Source organism: Epinephelus fuscoguttatus, linkage group LG11 (assembly GCF_011397635.1).
Source record: "Epinephelus fuscoguttatus linkage group LG11, E.fuscoguttatus.final_Chr_v1".
Classification (NCBI taxonomy): Eukaryota; Metazoa; Chordata; class Actinopteri; order Perciformes; family Serranidae; genus Epinephelus; species Epinephelus fuscoguttatus.
This window is the reverse complement of record NC_064762.1, coordinates 21,620,394-21,637,273: the sequence shown is the minus strand read 5'-3', so window position 1 is coordinate 21,637,273 and position 16,880 is coordinate 21,620,394. Positions and strand designations below refer to the sequence as shown.

General features: G+C 39.6%; 2 protein-coding genes across 3 annotated transcripts in view; one reads left to right on the top strand and one right to left on the bottom strand.

Moving 5' to 3' along the window:
* sytl3 (synaptotagmin-like 3) lies at window positions 1-12,552 on the top strand. 2 transcript variants are annotated; one of them, XR_007450366.1, is made up of 14 exons: window positions 1-368; window positions 644-859; window positions 2,104-2,171; window positions 2,643-2,694; window positions 2,800-2,866; window positions 2,960-3,032; window positions 3,341-3,465; window positions 3,717-3,839; window positions 5,913-6,085; window positions 6,191-6,287; window positions 6,382-6,552; window positions 6,734-6,815; window positions 9,687-9,836; window positions 11,831-12,552. XR_007450366.1 is itself a non-coding variant. In XM_049589931.1 (12 exons), exons 1-12 carry the CDS (start codon window positions 271-273, stop codon window positions 6,881-6,883), a joined length of 1,413 nt encoding a protein of 470 aa, XP_049445888.1. In that variant the 5' UTR covers window positions 2-270; the 3' UTR covers window positions 6,884-7,201. The 2 variants fall into 2 exon arrangements, 1 of the variants encoding a protein (XP_049445888.1); XM_049589931.1 differs by lacking the exons at window positions 9,687-9,836; window positions 11,831-12,552 and having other exon boundaries at window positions 2-368; window positions 6,734-7,201.
* A 1,295-nt stretch (window positions 12,553-13,847) lies between these two features.
* The window catches only part of ezrb (ezrin b), a 42,856-nt gene continuing 39,823 nt past the window's right edge, over window positions 13,848-16,880 (bottom strand). Inside the window, exon 14 of the mRNA XM_049589922.1 lies at window positions 13,848-15,351. Within this exon, the coding sequence (XP_049445879.1) occupies window positions 15,187-15,351 (165 nt within the window). The 3' untranslated portion in view covers window positions 13,848-15,186. The remainder of the gene's footprint in view (window positions 15,352-16,880) is intronic.

Here is a 16,880-nt window from a genome sequence, read left to right as displayed (position 1 = left end):
CTGACGTGGACGGGGAACTGCGTGGAGATCACAATCAGGAGATGTGGGGATTTCACCAGCAGCACATACTGTAGAATAACCTTTACTACCTCACTGTTTGCTCTATCAGCTGCAGAGGACTGAAGGAGGAGGTCTGTTTCCAGTAAGGGGGAGGGTACAAGAGGAGTGGAGGAGGAGACAGGAACAAAACAAAAGACAGTGAGGCAGAGACAGACAGACAGAAGAGGACCAGTGAGAGTGATACACACGATCAGAGACGACTATTCAAAGATGGATTTAAGTTTGCTTCAAACTCTGGAGAGAGAACGAGTCCTGGAGGTTCTTCGGAGAGACAAGCAGCTGCGTGCCATAGAAGACGACAGGATAAGGTGAGTCATTTATGAACACTTTCATATTTACTGTCATAGAGACTTTTTACTGATGCTGACAGGAGGCTGTCATCATGAGAGCGGTGACAAATGAGGTTAACAGAACGTAATTAAAATGTCAGGAAAAAAGGTTTGGTGTTTTCATTTTTGCTTCTTCTGTTTCTTTTAGTATATTTTATAATCTGGATTTTAAATGATTAAAAAAGGATGTTAATTGTGAGTCTTCTCTGTGTAAATTGCCTAAAGATGTCTTTTATCCTCTATTTTTGTCTCAGGAGGATGAAACATGAGCTCCAGGAGCTTCGACGTAGAGGTGCCAAGAGCTCCACCCGACAGTACGGCGAGCGGACCTGCGCCCGCTGCCAGAGGCCGCTGGGAAAGCTCTGGAACTCGGGCGCAGTCTGCCGCGGCTGTAGCCACCGGATCTGCAGCAAGTGCCGTGTGTGCGTGGGAGCGGCGAACTGGAAGTGCACGGTCTGCCACGCCTACAGGTGCGGTATAGAGAGTCACACATCCTATGCTCAGATCACAGCAGAACATGACCGTATGTATGTTTAGTTGAATTCTGAAACTCACGCTCTGGCTTTAATTTTGTTTAAATCTATTACCAGATATTTTATAATGACTCTTATTTTCCTCTTTAAACTTCCCCTTTAACGTGTCTAAAATTAATATTTCTATGATAACAATGTATTAAATGACAATGCGAAAGAAGTCGCTCTTTATGATCCTTAGTCGTAGCTCGTCGTTCAGCTGTCCGGGCTGCGACTTTATTTTTTGGTTGAGTCAAACGGCTCTCATAGTGTCATTTTCAGCCAGCTGTTTTCGGCATAAAAACCCACTGTACGCTATTAGCAGTTAATGTCACTAATTATCTGATGTGCATAGACCAGTACAGGTAACATTTGGGGTTCCACAGCGATCCTGATTTCATGTATTATGTATGTGTTCATTGTTCTTCAGATAGGCTGGTTGTCCTTTTCCTTAAAAAGACAAATATATAGCTTTAATTTAAAAGAGTATGTTGGTTGTAAGGAGCAAAACATCTACGGGGAACAATCCTTCTCAAGTTTAAGTTAGATTTGTGGCTATAGTACCCATTTTCATTCAGATATCTTGGGGTGAGAGTTCTTGAGACCCCTTTAAAAATAGGCGTCAGATATTCCCTCGCCAAAATTTCGCCTACATTCGGAGTATTATTTAACCCCCTTCTCCACAAGCTATACAGACATGGTTAGTACCAATAGATGCTTTAGGTTGTCTGGTTTCACGAGATACCACTATCTTCTTGCTAGCTTAAAAACTGAGCGTGCCACAGCCTCTGCCTCGACTAGGTTCAAGACAGCAAAAATAGAATGACAGTCAATGACTGCTATTCTATTTCTGTGGTGGAGACCAAAAATGGAGCTATAAAGAGAGCGCGATTGCAGAAAAGAGACCTTTTTGCTATTCTGTTGCTAGGGAAACAGCTTTGGTCTATGTTTACTTCCTGTCCGCTACAGAGGGACCCATTTATAACATTTATGTTGACAAGTTTGAAACCACAAGACACAAAATACTTTATCTCTACTAAAAATCAAACTAGTAAAATAGGAAGAAAGAAGAATACCATGACCTAAAAATAATGATGTTGTAAGAATAAATGTACTGTCTGCTCTTCTTTTTCAGTATGAATACATATGAGTGCTAATAATGTCATCATGTAACTGTATGTTTGTTTGTTTCTCCATCACAGGGAGGTGAAGATCAGGTCTGGAGAGTGGTTCTTAGAGGAGAAGGCAAAGAGATTTCCGGTCACCACAGGTTTGTTTACAGTACAACATGTTTTCACACATGGTTTCCTTTTTGTAAATTCATAGTTATTAATTATTGATGCGCCCTTGATATCTTCCAGTTTAACCACACTGATTGATAAAATATGGATAAGCTGGGTTGTGTTTGTTTGAGGGGTTTGCTTTATAGTTGGGGTTTTACTGAATTATTGAGTACTTACAGGGTGGTGATGTATTACAAGAGGCAGAGGGGTAATATTTATACAAATTATGTTTGTGTGTGTGTGTGTAAATCATAGGCAAATGTCATATAATATTGAAATATTTTCTTGTGTTTATTAATGTTTACATAACTGAGAGTGTTTTATGACTCTCAGACTGTTTCAGCAGTCACAGGGAAGTCATATGTAGTGTCACTATCGTCCTCCGCTCGTCTCTTTGATGATGGGTAAATGACTTTCTCATTTGTGCTGTTCATTCATAATATTCATGTTCACTGCAGACAAATATGAGATGGTCGGAGAAACACTGCTGAGGACCTACAATGTGCTGAGGTATGAGCAATCTCAGTGTGTTTATTTTGAATGCCTTGATTCATTCAATGAAAACACATGAACATTAAATAATAAAAACATATTTTTTCTTGATATTTACCACAGCCATATATCAGTGGTGCCTCCCACTCCTCCGCCCTACATGGAATATCATTACCTGAGCAGATCTGGGGTAAAACACCGACATATTTCCAGCATTACTTTACAGTAAAAAGTTTAAAATGTAGAAACTGAGCGCTAATAAATGCTGTGTTTTGATCTGCAGGATCTTAGAAACTCCAAACCTTTTACGAGTTCCATGGAGAATATCATGGTTTCTTTCGCCAGCCATATTAAAAGTAAGTGCGTGCATTATTAAACCTGTCCTCTGAACAACTTCACAATTAGCAGCTTCCTCTGAATGCTATCACAACATAATCTGATGAGCTGAATATACGTGCAGTAATAACCACAAAGGAAATACGCCTGAAATAATGTGATGCAATTGAAAAAAACCCTACTGAGCTCATCATCCTCACTGCACCAGAAGTTGCATAAGATGATGGGCACAGATAGCAACAGTTTATTGCAGGCATTGCAACACTGTTAAACATCCACTTTGCTTTTCTGTCTCTGAGATTTGACGCATCTTGTTTCTTAATCGCAGAGACCTCCACCTCTCAGAGCGATGTGCGAGGAGACCTGCTGAGAGTGGACAACCAGAGAGGGTCGCGCTTCACCTACAGCTCCCAAAAGAGCCTCTCTGACACTGACATCAGCAAAGCGAGCCATGTAAGTCAGCAGTTCATACAGTCAGTGCAGCTACGAAAATTACTCAGCAAACAAACGCAGCCCAAATCCTTCACCTGAGTCATCTGCTGCAGACATGTTTAGACCAAGTTGACTTTCACAATCTAAATCAGCCAATGAGACCACCGAACAAGGCCACTAACATGAGCTTTGAGTAATCTAAGACCTTTACTGGTCCCTACTGGCGCTTACAGGGAACTATCAGTGAAGAAATACTCCTGTTTCTTTTTCAGCTCTTCAAAGGCCCCAGTCTTCCAAACCTCTTCAAGAAAAACAGAGACAGCGACCAGGATGGCTCCTCCACCGGGGCGGAAGAAGAAACTTCCTGCGGTTCTGAGTACTCTGGAGGAAGGAGAGTAAGTAGAAGCTGATAAAAACACATCCCCAAGTGACATCCTGTGATGGTCACACCACAGATTATGATAATTAATACCTCCTAGCTCAGGCTGCGCTCAGACTGCAAGAGTGGCTCTATCATAAATTTTGTCCTTAAAGGTGAGATCTTTTTTCGTCACCACAGTGCGAATCACACAGATCACATAGAATCTGATCTTTTGCATTTAGATTTGGAACATTTTCATATGTGGTCCGGAACCAGATACAGATCTGGGGCCGTGTTCACAAAGCTTCCTAGTGCTAAGAGTTGCTACTAGTGACGAAGTTCTTAGAAAATTCTTAGAATTATGACGTTTCTTAGAATTTCCCCTTATAGTTAAGACGAGATCCTTGTAAAGATAAAAGTTATCTTAGCCCTTACAAGAGCTCCGTAAGGTAAAAAACTGTTTTAAGAGATTTAAGAGTTTCTTAAAGGAAATGGCCACTTCAGAATGAAAATACAGACAGTACTTACTGACCCTCATGCTGACTGAAGTCCAGTGTAGTTTTTTAATCCACAAAACTTGTTCGGGGTATTGGAGGATAACAGCTAGCCAGATTTTTCCATACACTTGAAGTGCACGGAACCCACGTCCAAAATCATTTTGAAAATGAAAATCAAAAACATCAGAACAGCTCGTCCGTCGTAATCCAAGTGCCTGGACATTGTGCGAGACTTGAGACTCAGAACGTTCTCGAGTCTTGCACGAGTTGCCATGTAAACACAGCACGCCTGCAGGCTAACTGACCATGGTGAGAAATGATGCTATAAAGTGGAGTAAATTACGTCTTTTCAAGTCCATTTTGCATGCTGCGGCTTCAGGGCACTTGGATTACGATGGAAGAGCCATTCTGACATTTTTCAAATGCATTAGCAGAGTTTTATTACATTTTCAAAATGATTTTGTATGTGGGTTCAAGTGTATGGAAAAATCCAGCTAGCTGTTATACTTGATACCCTGAATGAGTTTTGTGGATTAAAAACTACACTGGACTTCTTGTCGGCATGAGGGTCAGTAAGTACTGTCTGTATTTTCATTTAATAGTGGCCCTTTCAAGTGAGTTACTGAGTTGCTATGAATTAGATCGTGCAGGAATATGTATGGTTGATGTCAGTAGGGATACACACACATTTTCCACCCAACGCTATAACGCCAGAAATAAAATGATCCCAAGACACAACAGTGCAGCAGTGATGACTTGATTATGTCTCAACCTTCCATCAGCAGAGTGATCACACTAACACCCACAACACTTTCATTTCATTTCCACTGGGTATCCACACCTTGCAGACCCACAAAAGGATGCATCACACCAACAACAGGGTCAACCACACATCCTCACTAACATAAAAGTTTCTGTCCCTTCCTTGCTCAGAGTTGCTCTGAGAACTTTCCTAAATCACTCCTAAACTAAGACTCCTTACTAAAAGTTTTTAGGCTAAGTTAGGAGCTCTCTGAGAGTGTTCTCCGAACATTTCGGAATACGGACCCTGATTTTTTACACTGTGACCGCAGTCTGAAAAGAATTCGCGTAACTTTTACGTCACTCTGGACCAACATCTGTCACCATTCTGTGCTGGCTGGAGTCACTCAGTGAATACAAACATGGTAGACAGCTGCGATGGAGGTAGTCTGTCTTAGCGAAGCCGTTCACGTCACAATCCCTCCACTCCTGGCTCCAACTCTGCATCCACGCACACCTCCGTACAGAATTAGCAGCCCTTGCTCCACAAAAAGCCATACTTAAAAACTGCCTCTCTTACTCCTCATCCTCGTTATCGTCTGTTCACGAACAGTTGTATCTTACTTGGACTACCCTACACATAATATGCTCCACTTCGTTTGGATCTGTAAGCTTTCAGAAAAGTGCACAAATACAGACGAAGACAACGCGGTCTGTCTGTATACGAAGCTAAAGTTTAGCATAACTGAGCCATGAGGTTTCCAGTGTGAACATAGCCAAGACAAAATCCATTTTTCTGTTCCGTACTCCTGTTAATCTCCATCAGATACAGTCTTTCTGCGCTTTTAACAATATTTTTCCCGCCTCAGGGTAGCAGCAGTAGCAGCATCAGCACAGACTGCAGCCTCTTCGAGAGCATCAGCATCGCAGGGGAGCTGGAGCTGGCCCTGGCCTACAACACCTACACCTCCTGTCTGGAGGTCACAGTCGGCGCCTGCAGAAATCTCACCTGCGGAGACAGCAAGAAGAAGAAGTGTCACCCGTAAGGAAAATAAATACAACTTTATGCGTACATGTACATGTGTGACCGCAGTTTGTTGTGTGATTCTTTAACAACACCTCTGCGTCCTGTCTTTTGTCTGTGTAGATTCGTCAAACTCCACATGCTGCCGGGAAAGAGCGGCAAGATGAAGACGAGAGTGAAGAAAAACACGACTGATCCGGTTTATAATGAAGTTTTTACGGTAAAAAGAAGAATATTTGTTGCTTCTGTTTGCTGCTAATGTGGTGTCATATCAAGATCAAACTAATTTAAGCTCCTCGTCTGGTTCTTGACAGTTTAAACTAGAGCGCCACCTCCTGTTTGGAAAGAGACTGCGGGCCTCTGTGTGGCATTCAGGATCCCTGAAAAGGAAGGTGTTTCTCGGAGAGGTCCTTGTACCGCTGGACGGCTGGAGGTTTGAGGACAAGGACTCCCAGTGCTTCCACTGGTACCCACTTTGTGGAAAGGTAAAACTGGTTCAGATGTCCTGATGTTATACAGAGGACATAGCAAAAATAATAATTTTGTTATGTTTAATATATATGTTTGTTTGGTTTTTAAGAAATTTTGGACACATTAGGTCTCCATATTTGTCTGAGGGATTGTTTTCCGAGTTGCTAATTTCCTTCCTCTATCTGTGTCCATCAGGCTGAGAGTTCAGAGGGAGGCGCTGTGGAGCAGGACGGGGGAGAAATGCTGGTCAGAGTCAAGTTCAGCTCCAACAACCAGGGTGAGCTCCTGCAGCTCAGCTCCTTTAAATGTCTGCCAGAAAATGACACACGCCGCCGGATAATTTAATATTTATTCTCTGTAATAATCTAATAACAACATATCTGCATCTCTGCTTGAGAAAACGTCTGCTGGTCATCCTGAAAGATGAATTACATCTTGAGTATGGATGATACGGCAGTCGTCAGTTTGCACACAATCACTACATAGTGTTGGCTTCTGGAAAGCAGTATTGCACAATTGCCTTTTTAATTTATGTATTTATTATTTATTTATTTATTTGTCTTCTAATCTAATTTTGACCCTTTTTAAACCACACGTAGCAGTAGAAATCTTTTTGTATTGTGTGTGAAATTGGGCTTTACAAATAAACTTGATTTAACATGACTTGATCTGCAACATTTTTATTCACCAGCAATGTTTTATTACTTATGAAAACAATAAGAATTCACTCTAATAAGAATTCGTCACATCTCATAATACATATCAGCAACTAAATGAAATAATTATATTATTATATTAGTCATAGATATATGACTTATACCAGCTTAACTACCTCCCAAATCATTATAGTACATTATGTATGTTCTGGTGCAGTTGTTGTGTGCTCTGATGTGTTACAGGTGTGTTACACGTGATAGCCAACAAATCAAGAGTAGACGTTCAATACGCCACTTTTTACAAAAATGATAAAAAAGCTTTACAGAAAAAAAGACTATAAATCAATTTTATTTATATTTTTATTTATAGTCTTTTTATCTGTAAAGCTTTTTATCATTTTGTAAAAAGTGGGGTATTGAACGTCTACTCTTGATTTGTTGGAAATAAAGGCTCATGTTTTAAGTGCTACTTTACAAACAACATTAATTGAAAACTAGTTGAAGAAGAAATACTCCTTAAAGAGTACTACAATGTTTGAATGGAATAAAAGGTCCCAGCATTAGAAATTAATACTCATTAAATACACAAGTACTCAAGTAGCAACACAGCTCTGCAAAAGTACTTTGTTACAAGTAAAAGTCCTACGCTTAATATTTCACTTAAGCTTAAGTACGAAAACATTAACTGCAAAATGTACTTTAAGTATCAAAGTAAAAGTATGTTGGACAGAGCTGTTCCTCTCAGAGTTAGGCTGTATTATTATACATGTATCATTATTGGAATATCATTACTGCACACTGTAAATACATTATATACTGTTGACTAGCTTAAAGCTACAGTTGCTAACTTTTATGAAAATAACCTTGTGTCATGTTTTGCTGAAACTGTCACCATATCATATCTGTAAATGCTCCCCCTCCTCTTTGTTCTGCTTCTAATGGCATTCGTATAGGATCAGACCACGACTCACCATGAACAACCAATCAGAGCTAAAGAGTCTCCAATGAAGCTGTCAGTCACTGCTTATGAACTGCGGTCAAACTGTCAGACTAGACAACACTGATCAAATATGACTCAAGATTCTGTTACTGTATTACCTATTTCGCATTTTCAGAAACATATTTTAGTGCGCTGTTTAGCTGTAAAGTGAGAAAGCTTGTGACACAACTGCCTTGTTGAGAGCACAGAGCACCACCCACCAGCTGAACCAACATGCTCATTTTACAGCTAAACGGTGCACTAAAATATGTTTCTGAAAACCTTTGAGGTGAGAAATAGGCAGCGCAGAAAGAGAATCTTGATTCATATCTAATCAGTGCTGCCTAGTTTGAAAATGTGAGGTACTGCAAGTCAATAGAGTCAGCAACGTAATAAGATTTTTTTTTAAAAAAAAATTATTACAGATTATCTGTCTAATTTAGTGCTATGTAAATATAGTGACAGTTTCAGTGACTATGCCATAAGTAAGGGTGGGAATCTTCAGAGGCTCCACGATATGATCACTGTAGTTTTGTCACTACTGATATGTCACTGTAGTTTTTGTTAGTTTTAGTGCAATAGTATTGCACTAAAATATACTGCGATATATTGTGATTTATCACCTTTATTCAACTGCAAATTATGTCTCCAAGGGAAAACATTGTTAACATCTGTTTTATCGAATAAGATAAAGGTTTCAGTCTGTTCATTCCTCATTTTTATTGCAGCAAATAGACTGAAAAAAAGCATTTGATTTTATTATCCTAGAAGGCTGCCAGAAGTTCAATTTGTATTTGCAAGATTAATAATTTATATAATAAAAAATGTATAATTGGCGTCCATGTATTGATATGAAATGGTCACGCAAAAATATTGTGTTACCAACCAAAGTTACCAAGTACAGCTTTAGTCTAAAGTACAGTGTCATATTTTATAAATGATCACATGTTTTGTTTGTAAAAATATATTCTGCAAAGTAACTAATAACTCCAGCTGTCAGATAAATTTAGTCCAGTAAAAGGTATAATATTTCCCTCTGAAATGTAGACGAATGATAGGAAGTAACATAAAATTAAATTCTTAAATAAATACCTCAAACTTGGACTCACTGTAAGTTCAGCACTTGTGTACATGTGCTTAGATACTTTCCATTAATGTTTAAAAAGAATAACAGGTTCCAGCACTAGAGGTCAGAAGAGCGCTTCTTTTGGACGCCTCCGTGTCCGTCCCGCAGTCTCACAGAGGTCAACACTGTGCCACATGGCAATGATCAACTAACTGTCCTTATCAAGGTGCCAAACACCTTCCTATTAATGCAAACACAGGTCAGAACACATGCGTCAGAGTGTAAATACGCCTCATTGTGGCCCTGCGTGTCTCTTTGTGTCTGCGGGCCTGCGGGGTGTGTTGTGTGTGTTCTGGTGTGTGTTTATGAATGCATTAAAGAGTGTAAGTGTTTAATAGATGTGAGGGTGTGTTTATATAGCTATTTGTGTGTGTGTGTTGTGTTTAGGTGTCTGACTGTGGGAGCAGGCAGAGAGCTCATCAAAACGACGCCCATTTGTCAGGGTGAGGCCGGGCGTGGGACGGCTCTTTGAACCCGGAGCTGTGGCCCCTCCTGCCTTTCTGAGGGACCCCTGAGGAGGGGCTCACACAGACCCTGGTAACTGCTGAGACCTCCTCTATCACATCCTAACCTCTGATGCTCTGCTGACTCTTTAACCCCTCCTGTTTCATATTGATGAGTTCACAAACAATTAATAACTGGTTTATAACACACTATGACTTAGTCGTAAACAAACATAAGGACTTTCTTTAAGTTGGGGGTTCTCAACCTTTTCCACAGGGCCCATCTCACGGCGCATGTCCACAGCTGCAACCAATTCCTCCGCTTTCATAAAGGCTTTATTGATTTCTGGCTTTCAATGCACCTTTAGATTGTGTAGCCGAGGAAAAGATAATCCTTATTTGTGTTTGCAGTACATTTTCTTTTCTGAAGTAGTCAGCCATCTTTCCAGCAAGAGTTACGCGTCTCAGACAGACTGTGAAAACCAAGCTGGTCTCACTCCAAAGTCGTCGAAATCTGGTGTTTGGGCAATGATTTGCAGTGTCAGACACTGACAAAAAAGCTATCCCTTAATGTTGGCGTGATATACAGCTTATAGTTCAACGGGAGTAGGGTGGGTAGGAGTGGTGGTGGATCGGTCCAACAAACTTTCACCTGGGAGAGCAATGTTCGCGTCCTGTAGGATCATCAAGTCAACTCCTGTTCTTTTTCCTAAACCCGACCATGTGCCTTAGTTGTTGGAAAAAAATTTAATTTGCGGTGCTGTGGCGACTAAGTGCATTCACTTTGAAAGAGTCTGTAAATGGTAAACTTCCCGTGAAAATGGGAAAGACGACAATTCATGTCAGCAGGACTTGACACGGTGAATGTCAACAACCAACGCACCCAGCGTACCTTGCATGTCGTATGTGTATATGACCAAACGTCAATATGTGACGCGGTTGGAGTGAGAATGTGTTGTGAATGCAGATGTTCCAGCACAGACTGTTTTAAATAAAATAGTGTTGAGCATCTATGCATGTAAACACTGTTCCAGTAGAAACACAAAATGCAAGTATGAACATAAATATGAGCATTATAGGTCCCCTTTAACATAGTAAAGGTGTTAGCTAACAGCTACTTATTAACATGTCCAGCAGACAGACACAGAGCAGCACTAGCAGTCATTTAGAGTTGTGTTTTTGGTCTTTATTTGAATGAAATTTAAGCATTTATAAACACTTTAGAACTTGCCTGTGAATGATGGGCATACATGTAGAAACAATCAAAAAAGATCTTATAGCACAATGTAGGGGTTTGCTCATGTCTGTCATAATCTATTAATCAAGGAGTAGTTCAAAATTCTGGGAGATACACTTATTCACTTCTTCTTTATGCTAAGCTAACAGGCTGCAGCTTCATATTTACTGTACAGATATGAGCTGTATCAATATTCTCATCTAATTCTCAACAAGTAATTTCTGATCATTCTATTTCTTTAAATATGATTACAGCTAGTTGAATCAGTTATTAACTGTTAATACACCAATCGTGAATACTTCATAGTAGAATTTATATTGACAATGAGCCTTTTCAGCTTCAAGAAACTCTTAAAATGACCTTGTATCATCTGACAAACTACATTATAGTGAGTTATAAACAGTTTATTAAGTCTTCATATTTTCATGCTTATAAATGCATAATGGGGTTAAGGTGTGTCACACATTTGGTTTTTAACTGAGGCTTCTCTGCAGCATTCAATCTTTCAAATTCAATTTCCTCCCCGAAGTGACGCTCATTCAGAGGAGTCATTCAGCCAAACATCCGTGAAAATCAAATTACTGGAAAAGACACTTGGATGATTTTTCTCACTCAGATGAAATTTGCAGCCACACCCGCCACTTCACAGGAAGTGGTTGGACTTTATTTCAGCATTTCGTTCTGTACAATGAAGCCTTTCTTGTCTCCGTGTAAGCAGCGTGTGAAAGACATGCTCAGTCTCTGGTTTCACTGGTTACAATGAAGGAGAAGAGAGAGAAAAAAAGAACGTCCTGTGGAAGCAGTGGTGATGTAACTGACATGGAATTCTCTGTTAACCCCATCTTCTCCAGGGTCACCATGGCAACCGGTGTTGGACACCCTGACAGGTAGAGTGACGTCAGTTTCCCTGTTTCTTGCCAACGTCAACATCAGGAGAAGATGACAAAATTCAACATCTCTGCCCAACGACAAACTCAACACATCAACATGTTCACAGTGCTGCAGTATTTACATTGTGACAACTGTAAACTGGTCGTCATTCATTGTCTCTTTGTAAAGAAATGTATTTAATTTATTTATCTGTCAAACTGAATCACTTTATGATTAAAAATATTTAAGTCTGGAGCTTTATGATCCCTATTTTTTGTACCCTGTATTACATGGTATTAAATATGAGGGAAAATAACATGCTGATGTTTAGCACGTTTAATGTCCACCATTTTCACCATCTTAGTTTAGCATGTTATCATATTGATGTTTGCTGGTTAGTACGAAACACAAAGCTCAGCTGAAACTGATGGGAATGTCATTACTTTTGCAGATATGTTATGATTAATCATAGTTTCTAAAAGTATGGCCCGCTGACCAGTGGCAGCCTTCAGAAACATTTCGTGCGGACCCTGAACATGACATGCATGTCATCAAAAAAAGTCATAGTATAGTATGTCATCATTTTTCATCAAAAACATCAAAGCATTGTATGTCATTATTTTTCCATCAAAAAAGTCATAGTATAGTACGTCATCAATTTTTCCTACAAAAAGTTATAATATAGAATTTCCTCATATTTTCATCAAATGTCATAGTATAGTATGTCATCATTTTTTTGATAAAGAAAACGTCATAGTTTAGTTTGTTGTCATTTTTACATCAAAATATCATAGTATAGTATGTCATCATTTTTTTGATAAAGAAAACGTCATAGTTTAGTTTGTTGTCATTTTTACATCAAAATATCATAGTATAGTATGTCATCATTTTTTCATGAAAAACGTCAAAGTATAGTATGTCATCATTTTTTCATCAAAAACGTCATAGTATAGTATGTCATCATTTTTTCATCAAAAACATCAAAGTATAGTATGTCATCATTTTTTCATCAAAAACGTCATAGTATAGTATGTCATCATTTTTTCATTAAAAAGTCATAGAATTTTATGTCGTCATTTTTTCATCAAAAACGTCATAGTATAGTATGTCATCATTTTTTTGATAAAGAAAACGTCATAGTTTAGTTTGTTGTCATTTTTACATCAAAATATCATAGTATAGTATGTTGTCAAATTTTCATCAGAAAAGTCACAGTATACTATGTCATTGTTTTGTCATCAAAATTGTCAAAATATATTATGTCGTCAATTTTTCATCAAAAATGTTATAGTACAGTATGTTGTCTATTTTTTAATAAAATACGTCATAGTATAGTATGTCTCCATAAGTCGCCTTTTTTTGATAAAGAAAATGTCATAGTTTAGTTTGTTGTGATTTTACATCAAAACCGTCATAGTATAGTATGTCTTCAATTTTTCATCAAAAAGGGCATGGTATAGGATGTCGTAATTTTTCATCAAAAATGTCGTAGTATAGCATGTCGTCATTTTTTCATAGTGGCCAGCCTAAGGCACACCTGTGCAATATTCATGCTGTCTAATCAGCATCTTGATATGCCACACCTGTGAGGTGGGATGGATGATCTCGGCAAAGGAGAAGTGCTTACTAACACAGATTTAGACAGATTCGTGAACAATATTTGAGGGAAATGGTCTTTTGTGCGTATAGAAAAAGTTTTAGATCTTTGAGTCCAGCTCACGAAAAATGGGAGCAAAAACCAAAGTGTTGCGTTTATTTTGTTCAGTGTAAAAAAAAAAAAACAGTAGTAACGCGGTAATCATTTAATTTAAAAGTCACAAAAAAAGTCATAGTAGTGTACGTCACCAGAAAATGTAACTACTTGGCAATGTCAGTATAGTATTCCATAAATTTTTAACACAGCATCATAAAAAAGATTCAAATACAAATCATTATATAGTGTGAAATCATGTCACAGACTTTCATTCATACAGTGAACAAAGCAAAAACACGCTGATGTGTAATCATAGATTTTTCTTTATTGCCAATATGTTGAACACCTCATTATAAAATCCTGTTCATATACAAAGGCCAGCAGAGCTGAGTGTTTCCATTACAGTGTCAGTAGATGCTACTCTAGTCCGTGTCCAGAGAGAGGAGTGAGGCATTGTGCTGTCTGAGTCTGTCCATTGCGACCAAGCTGCAAAATGAAAACGTGCACCTCAACCCTCATTAGGTTTAAAACTAAAACAACTAAAAGCTTTTTTTTTGTGGCTAAGCACCTTGGCTACAAAGTGAAGACCAACTGTCTGAGACTGATCCCTGCAGAGGGACAGCCAGAGAGAAAGGCCACTTAGGAGGGTAAAAGCACTCAACACACGCTCATCTCTCACTCAACAGCGACATGACACAGAACAGAGACATAAAATATATTAAAAAACCTAAAGAGTCCCAGTCGACACAGAGCTCTGAGGATAAAGACTCTTCTCGACATGCTGTGAACTGCACGGCAAAAAAAGTACCTAGATAGATAGCAATCTCATTAACTGATTTCATGGCATGCAGCTGGATATTTCCTACAATAAAAAATAATAATAATTTACAGTTAAATCTCTTTAATTTAGTGATCTAAAGGTAAAACGTATGGAACATGAGACTGCTAATATTTTGGCGAATATATAAAACCTTTGAAACACATTAAATGTTCTCATTATCATTAGTAGATAGCAAAAATATACAAACCAAGATGAAATACCCTTTTCAATGTCCCATATACAGTATCAATATCACACTAGGCGTGATCTTAAACTACTGTATGAGAGATATTAAACATACATAGAAGTGTTCAAATATAATGGAAAACAAAAACAAAACGTACATTTTCCTGCTTATACTGTTTCCCCCCTTTCTGAGTGGCCGCTATGAACGACAAGCTGTCCTTTTCTTCCTACGTGACAAACGACAGACATCAAAAAGAAGCGAGGCTTTGATTACATATTACACGTGCACATCGTGAAATTATGATAAAATTGGCTAGTCCCACTACTTCATCACACCTCTGGATATAAACAGTAATGATTTGGTCTGAGTTCAATCAAAGTACACAATCAAATACACAAATAAGATCTGAAACACTAAGAAGAGAAAAGGTTTTGGCACTAAGTTTTCTTCCAAGGATTTGCAAAGCCCTGCACGCTCTCAACAGGAGCGTGTCTCTCTGTATGTGACGCTTATACTGCTCCAGTTTCGTCTGCAACTGTTGTGTGTCATACATGACTTTGTGCATGTTTGTGTGTGTCCATGTGTGTCAGCCGAGATGTAGTGACCATTCAGAAAGGGTGAGTGGTCGAAGGCTTCTTTATAAGGCCTCGAACTCGTCGATCCTCTGCTTGGTGTTGCCCTGCCTGATCTGTCGCAGGGTCTTGTATTTGTCTCGGCCGGCCCTGACGTTCTCGCTGTGAAGAAGGTCGTTCTGGGTGTTCTTGGATTCATCACGTGCCTGAGCCAGCTCTGAGGTCAGGGCCTGTGGGGGGAAGAGACGGAGAGGAGTCATGAGATGGAACCTTGAAACAAACCCAGTAACTCATACAACTATAGAATAAAATGATGCCATAGCAGCACCACCTTATTTTTATTAATTCATCAATTCATTTTCCGTAACCGCTTCTCCTGTTAGGGGTCGTGGGGCTGGAGCCCATCCCAGCTGACATTAGGCGAGAGGCGGGGTACACCCTGGACAGGTCACCAGACTATCACAGGGCTGACACATAGAGACAGACAACCATTCACACTCACATTCACACCTACGGACAATTTAGAGTCACCAATTAACCTGCATGTCTTTGGACTGTAGGAGGAGGCTGGAGTACCTGGAGAAAACCCACACTGACACGGGGAGAACATGCAAACTCTGCAGCACTGTGCCACCCTGCAAGATGTAAGTTTTGCACGACAACAGAATGTGTTCCCAGTGTGGAAAATGGTGAGATGACCTCATGATGAGTAATGTCAAACTGGGTGTGCAGTGGTAACACCAGGGAGAAATTAAGGGTGCATTCTCATCTAACCTGTTCAGTTTGGTTTAAACAAACTCTGGTGTGAAAGCTGTTAACCGCCTGGACAGGAGGGTCTAAGGAACCTGGTTCAGTTCATTTGTGGTGTAAAAGCGAAGCAGACTGACTGCAGGATTTTGTGACCGTAAGGCGTTGTGTCCATCAAAGCGGGGTTTTTTGTTGTTGTTATTTGCCTAGCTGAAAATGGCAGGCACTCCTTTTTTCAGCTGAGATGCTTCGGTTGTGTCTGTTTGCTTTGATACAGAAGGTTATAATATCGATGCGAGGTTGAGTACTTGCTCTGGATAAAGGGAAGGCTGAAGCAGGCAGGGAGAGAGGATGGATCCAGCAGTCAGTGTGGGTTCATGTGCAGAATTTTCCTGCAGTATTAGTGAAACCTGTCACCTGTAACTTGGCTGGTTAAATTGCTGGCGGCTGGTTTTCAAGTATGAAGCTTGTAACCTGTTTCTACAGCCAATCAGCTTGTAGTGAAGTGGTGGTCAAGTTTCAATGAACGCAGATGGTGTCGTTCACTTGTCGCAGCAGGTGCTCTGCCAACATTAAGCACTCCGTTTCTGTCCTTACGTGTGCCATTGCCCGGTGGGTCACTGCTGCTGCTCACTGTACATGCTTATGCCCCGCCCACACACATTCTCACTGACTGATTAATTGGCGCTGCTTACTTATATTATTGTGGTATATCTAAAATGAATACAGTCCATCTAATGCTTGTTTTGTTTCTGTTTTTCACCATTTCATCACTACTACAAATGCACCTGTAGCCAGTATCTCACTATCACTATCCTCATTCATATTTCAAGAAGCTACAAATTATATTCAGCCACAAAATAAGCCTGAAAAGCTGCAAATCAGAACAAAAGTCCACAGAGTTGTTGCATAGAGATGATACACCATCTCACCTTGTTGCATTGGTGTGAACTGGCAAGTTTCTAGAACGTTGCGTGTTGCAAGTAGTTGCATGTTTCGACTCCTCTCATCG

Coding starts and splice junctions, on each gene's coding strand:
- sytl3 (XM_049589931.1), top strand. CDS start 271: ATGGATTTAAGTTTGCTTCAAACTCTGGAGAGAGAACGAGTCCTGGAG. Junction 3,466..3,716: donor ACATCAGCAAAGCGAGCCAT/GTAAGTCAGCAG, acceptor TTTCTTTTTCAG/CTCTTCAAAGGCCCCAGTCT. Junction 6,288..6,381: donor TTTATAATGAAGTTTTTACG/GTAAAAAGAAGA, acceptor GGTTCTTGACAG/TTTAAACTAGAGCGCCACCT.